General features: G+C 41.1%; 1 protein-coding gene across 3 annotated transcripts in view; it reads left to right on the top strand.

Moving 5' to 3' along the window:
• Positions 1 to 6,418, top strand: part of HEPH (hephaestin) — a 224,063-nt gene that overhangs the window by 211,602 nt on the left and 6,043 nt on the right. For all 3 annotated transcript variants that reach the window (XM_004381519.1, XM_012557005.1, XM_004381520.1), the window contains 3 exons: positions 428 to 653; positions 3,340 to 3,479; positions 4,357 to 4,519. In XM_004381519.1, the coding sequence (XP_004381576.1) occupies positions 428 to 653; positions 3,340 to 3,479; positions 4,357 to 4,519 (529 nt within the window). The remainder of the gene's footprint in view (positions 1 to 427; positions 654 to 3,339; positions 3,480 to 4,356; positions 4,520 to 6,418) is intronic.

Genomic DNA, 6,418 nt, shown 5'->3' with positions numbered 1-6,418 from the left:
AGATAGGTTAGAGAGCCTATCTTACCTCTGTCCCAAGATAGTTGTGAGAATGAATTCAGATTGTGTAGTAGAGGTGTTGGGTGTCCCTGAGTGGTGCAAATGGTTAATGCACTCAGCTGCTAACTGAAAAGTTGGAGGTTCAAGTCCACCCAGATGCTCCTCAGAAGAAAGGTCTGGCTTAAAAGTCAGCCATTAAAAACCCTATGGAGCACAGTTCTACTCTGACACATATGGGGTCGTCATGAGTTGTAATCGACTCTACAGCTATTGATTTTTGGAGTAGAGGTGCTTATAAGTGTAAGACATTATGATAAACTGCTGAGGGGTTCATTGGGCTTGGATGTGAGGTTGGCTCTCTGCAGAGCACTACCACCCAGGGGACAACAACCACAATCTCTTTTTCTCCCCCTTTCTCTCTCTTTCTCAGGACATGTATAGTGGCCTGGTAGGACCTTTGGCCATCTGCCGAAGGGGCATCCTGGGGCCCCATGGAGGACGGAGTGACATGGACCGGGAGTTTGCCTTGTTATTCTTGATCTTTGATGAGAACCAGTCATGGTATCTGGAGGAGAACGTGGCAACCCATGGGCCCCAGGAGCCAGGCCGTGTCAACCTACAGGATGAGACTTTCTTAGAGAGCAATAAAATGCACGGTCTGTAAACAAGAACTAAACCTTCTTCCAAAGAAGCCCCCACTGGTTGGTTGGGGGTAGTATCTGATAGATCCATCAGTATATAAGGGAGCACAAATTCCAAAGGGGATGGGAAAGTGGAAAGGTGGAATAAGGATGAAGTGGTACTTCAATATGTTCATCCTTTTCTCAGGTCCTAGCATGAACTCTGGCCCAAAGAGACCCCAGAATTTATTGACTATTCAGCAGAAGGCTGACTCTCTCCTGAAACATACATATCTATATTTGGCTGAGGCAAGCAGCCCAGTTACTGGAGTCTTATTTTTGTGAAAGTTTCCATCCATCAGAGCCTCTACGAAGTCCCACCTTTTGGAAGAAGTGTTTTCTGTTATTGCACATTTATATACACAGAGCGGATATGTGGTCCATGTTAGAGCATATGCCCAGAAACCAGGAAGTTGATTCTGTAAAGCTGTTGTGGTGGTACAAGCAAAGTTTAATATAATAGAGAAGATAAGATGGGCATTTTTGAGCCTCAATGTACCTGGTGAACTGGCCACTCAGGGCCCCTTTGCTTCAATCCTGAGTTTAGTCTCTTATTATCATCTTATTTCTTCAACGTTTTGGATCCAGGATATACGTTTTCAACGGACTCCAGCTTTTCTTTTAGTCTGTTTGTAAAAACAAAGTTTCAAGTTACAGATGGAAGAATTAGAGGAGAGATCCTCAGGTTATAGCATGCTGTGTTTACATTAGATACAAGGAAGAACTTTTTTATGCTTGAGTGAATTTTGGAGGTAAATTGTGCATCTAAGCCTTCCTTTGTTCTGGAGATTTGTGTAGCTTTTCAAAAACAAAAGAAAGTCTCAGATATGAGGGAGACTTTAAGGACAGTGGAATGTATGAAGTGACCTCTCACTATTTCTTCTAGCCCAAGATTTTTTTTGATCTGAAGATGAAGTACAGCTTTTATAGTGCCTCTAATAGAACTCAAAAGTAGTATCTCATTGTCCCACAAATTTTAACTATTTCCCTATTATGGAGAGATGGCTGATTACCATTAAAACAGATGTTTCACAAACTTAACAGAGTGAAATTTTTGGCTCCTGTCAAATCAGAGAAAAAAATGGCTCAGGACAAATAGGCAATTAACACACAGTTAGGTCCTGCTAGTGCCTACTTCTATCAATTGGTTCATGTGTCCATCCGTCCAGACTTTTCAGGTATAAGTCCATCTACTTATCCAGCTAGCAGGTATCACTACTTTCTGAGTGCTCGAATTGCAGATAAAAAGATACATATTGTTGGGTTATGAGGGGGGAGCAAATAAATAATTTCTTTCTCTTCCCTTCCAGAATCTTAAAGCAATTGAGAAAGAGACAGAGATGCTTGAGGTCAAATGACAACTTTATTATTGAGAAGGCTAATTGGAAAACTGAATTTAATTCTGCAACTAAATGGGCTTTCTGATACTCCCTCTGCAATAGACAGATTTTTCCCACCCTGTTATTGACATAGATGGACAACAATATGCCTCACCTTTTGCAGAAACAGAATCTTTTCCACAGTGGAGGAGTAAATCAGTGTGCATCACTTTCTGTGGTGAGATTGATCCAGGAGAGAGAAAATGTAGAAGGGGCTGAGTTGTGCATGTTTAGTTCCTTCTCTCAAATTCACAAGCTGGTGGGCAAAGATACAGAGACAGGCTGGAAATGTTCCTTTCATTATTTTTCCTCTGGTGGAGTAGAGTGGAGATTACATTACCTCTATGAGAACATGATGAGTAAGGGAGTATCCTGAGCAAAGTCCTGGCAGTATGCATGAACATGGTTATGAGTAGTTTGTTTAGGAAGCATGATATTTGACCTGGGAAGAAGATGATGAGGCCCATGCATTAATATCATTATGAGTTCGAGGAATGTTGCAAGTCCTTTTTGAACATTTATTGTAGGCTCAGGTGTCTGGTGAGTATTCTGAAGAAAACAAGGAACCTATAGTACTATAGTATATACCTTCATTTCCTGCTTGCTAGGAACCCATAGTCTAGCTGAGGATGTGGGCTTCTACACATTAAAAGATAGCTAAAGGTATAAGGCAGTTTCTAGTGAATCCCAAGAGTGGAACAGACAGTGCTGGAGAAGTTTAGAGGTGGAAGAGGATGATAGGAATGAGAGGTATGGAGAGGAGCTAGGAGATTAGGGACTTCTTCTTGGGGAAGATGACGGTTTGACTAGGCTTTGAAAAGATGGTTAATAAGAAGCAGGATTTCTGAGAGAGAAGCTCATAAACATGAGTATGGACACAGATAACATGCATGGGCCATATGGGGCATGGTGAAGAGATCACTGTAATTGGAATTGAGTAGTGAGAGATGAGTCTGGGATAGTGGTTTGGAGCTATATTTTGAAGGACCTTGTTATCTAAGCTAAGGAGCCTGACCTTTGGGGCAGGAGGGACCTATTAAAGTATTTTAAGCAGCAGAGTGACATGGTCAGATTAGTTGTTTAGAAAGAAAACTCTGGTAACACCAGTTATCACTGAAGTTATAACACTAGAAAGATAGAATGGAAGGGGGCAGGCAGATTGAATAAAAATGAGACAAGTTAGGGGGCCACTGTTTTCATGAGAGATGATAGGGACTAGACCTAGGACAGTGGCAATAGGAAATCAAAAGGAGAGATGTAAGAGAATTTTTCTTTTTTTACAGCCATCAATGGGAAGCTCTATGCGAACCTCAGAGGTCTTACCATGTACCAAGGAGAACAAGTGGCCTGGTACCTGCTGGCTATGGGCGAAGAGATTGACCTACACACTGTCCACTTCCATGCAGAGAGCTTCCTCTATCGGGTAAGCTGAGAAAGGGATGAGTCCCTCAGAGATGATTAGAGGAGAGGAGTGTTTATAGCCATTGAGGAAGAAAGGAATAACAAGGAATGGGGTGATAAGTAGTTAAAACAGCAGGCCTAGTACATGAAAAATTGAGCTGTGGATTCTAGTCTGGCTATATATCTATGGGACAGTTACTTCCCATTAGGCCTTAGCTTTCCCCTAAGCTAAAGGAAGAAAATAATTACTAATTTATGTGGTAGAGAGATTGAAGGAATCAATGTAATTGAGTCTCAGTCAAGGACTTCAAACTTAGTGAGCAGTTATCTCAAGAGTAAGGAATTTCAGAGTGGTATCTCAGAATCTCTGAAAGTCCTTAATCCATTATAAGAAGAGCTTCAATTCAGGAGCTACATGGAAGAAGATATAGGTTTTTTGAAGAAGAGAATTTAGTCTTAGGAAAAGGGGGCAGAGTTGGAGGCATTTATGTAGACTTAGAAATCTAGAAGTCCTTAAAATTGTGGTGATGAGGAGAAATTAAGTTGAACCCATTTCTATAGGAAATATGAGCCTCCTTCCTACAGATCAAGGTTTAAGCCATATTCTCGGATTTTAGCCTGCTGAAAAGTTTGGAGATAATAGTTTTGAGACCCATAAATGAAGCTTGGAAGTATTTTACTTTGGGAAGCTCTAAGAAAAAGTAGGGGGAGGGAGTCTGCTCTGTTGATTCAGTTTGTACGGGAGATGTATAAGGTGGACACTTCAAGCTGCTCTCTAGTCTAGGAATCTTGAACCCTATATTACTAAGGTAGACATTCCAGCCTTTTAGTTCTTATAAGCTCCGAGGTGATCACTATACATTTCATCTTCTTTCTCCTACCTCCAATCTCTCTTGCAGAATGGAGAGAGCTACCGGGCAGATGTGGTGGATCTGTTCCCAGGGACCTTTGAGGTTGTAGAGATGGTGGCCAGCAATCCTGGGACATGGCTGATGCACTGCCATGTGACTGAACATGTCCATGCTGGCATGGAGACCCTCTTCACTGTCTTGCCCCAACAAGGTAAGGCCTAATTGCCCAAAATGGGCCATCTTACAGCACTTTATCTAACCTATGGAATAGATGATCCCAAGAAGTTTCTTGCATCCCTCCTTCTGATCCCAAAAGTTGGTGTTTCCCTAACCAATATTGTCCATCATCCTCCATTGAACCATTGCCATCTGAGTCTCACTTTATCACTTAGACACCTACTGGGCTCACATGGGTTGACCCGGCCTGATACTGGCTGGGCTGTATGAATTGATGCCTAGTGCAGGATTACTTCCTTTGAAATATATTTAATTCATATATAAATTTATTATGCTAGAAATGCATTAGAAACACTATTTTAAGAATCTTGCTAATGAGTCCTTTTTCTTAGAAGAAGTATAATTCTAACATTTCCCCCTTAATTGATTTACTTTTGGGGGGTTGAGCATGGCAGTTATTTCTGTCCTGGGAATAACTAAAACTATGTTTAAGGCTAGAAAGAGATATTGACCTTCAACTTACATCTTATCCCAGATAAAGTTGTTAATAAGTGTGGAAAAAGCTTTTTCTTTATCTTTATATGGAGAAGGAAGAGTTGGGACAGTTTCTTTACCAGTCACCCTTTTCTCATCACCAAGAATGTAGAAAGGTAGGCTATGTTGACCTGAGTCCAGAATCCAGATGGACTTCCCCTTCCAAGAGGCCCTCTAGGATCTCCTGGAACCAACAGTAATCAGGGATTCCCTCACCTTGAGTAGGTTGAGCTATGCTTCTATTTATTTATTTATTTATTTATATGTAATGCCATACTGCTTAGAAATAATGGTAGTATTGAGGTGTGTATGCTGGGGTTTATAGCCACTGGTAATCTAGCAGCAGGAATAGAAAGTAGGAAAATGTCTTTAGTCATTCAAGCAGGCTTAGTGCACCAAGATAGAGAATATAACTGTTTTTTCTTCCAGGAATGGAGACAATAATTGCACATTATGATTTTCTGTATCTCTGAAATACTGTGTTATCTGGTAACCAATGCTACTAGAATGTGGCTTCCATTTGCTACTCTAGTGCTATTCCCTAGAACCCAGATAGGTACACAGAATTAATTTTTATGCTCTGTCAGTCATGAGAACTAAAGTCAAGTGATAAATTGAGATATCATCAAGATGTTAGAGATTCAAGACAACAGGTTATCTCCATATGTAATGGTCCATCCCAAATATGGAACATCTCATAGATAACTGACTATCTTTATACATACCAACAAGGCACTTTTATCAGAAAAAAAAAAAAAAAAAACCTGGTGCCATGGAGTTGATTCCTGCTCATAGCAACTGTATAGGACAGAGTCGAACAGCCCCATAGTGTTTCCAAGGCTGTAATCTTTATGGAAGCACACTGCTACATCTTTCTCCGATGGAGCAGCTGGTGGGTTCAATCCACTGAACTTTTGGTTAGCAACCAAGTGCTTTAACCACTATTCCACCAGGGCCCTTACCTTCCATAGGTAAGGAGGGCTTATCTCTCTCTATGACAATGAGCCAGCCCATAAATCTTACCTATTTGCTTTTTTGTTTGTTTATACCCCACCGTGGTATAACCTGATATTACTCCAACCTCATATGTGCTAACAGGTCAATCAGAGGGATGAGCTGAAGATAGATAGGGAGGAAAGGGCTAATTGTTGGAAAAAGGTTTCTGGTGAGGCAGCGGCAGATGAGAGCCAGAGCTAAGATGAATGATTAGTGAAAGTCTGGAGGAGACCATCTTTTCTATTGTAGGAAGATAGAAGAGAAAAGATAAGGCTTTTGACGGTTATGGAGGTGGGGAGGGAGGGTGAGGGTTATTCACTAACTAGATAGTAGATAAGAATGATCTTAGGTGAAGGGAAGGACAGCACACACTACAGGGGAAGCCAGCACAACTGGACTAAAC

This window comes from Trichechus manatus, unplaced genomic scaffold, assembly GCF_000243295.1.
Source record: "Trichechus manatus latirostris isolate Lorelei unplaced genomic scaffold, TriManLat1.0 scaffold00086, whole genome shotgun sequence".
Lineage (NCBI taxonomy): Eukaryota > Metazoa > Chordata > Mammalia > Sirenia > Trichechidae > Trichechus > Trichechus manatus.
Note: the sequence above shows the minus strand (reverse complement) of the source record. Positions and strands in the feature narration are given on the sequence as shown.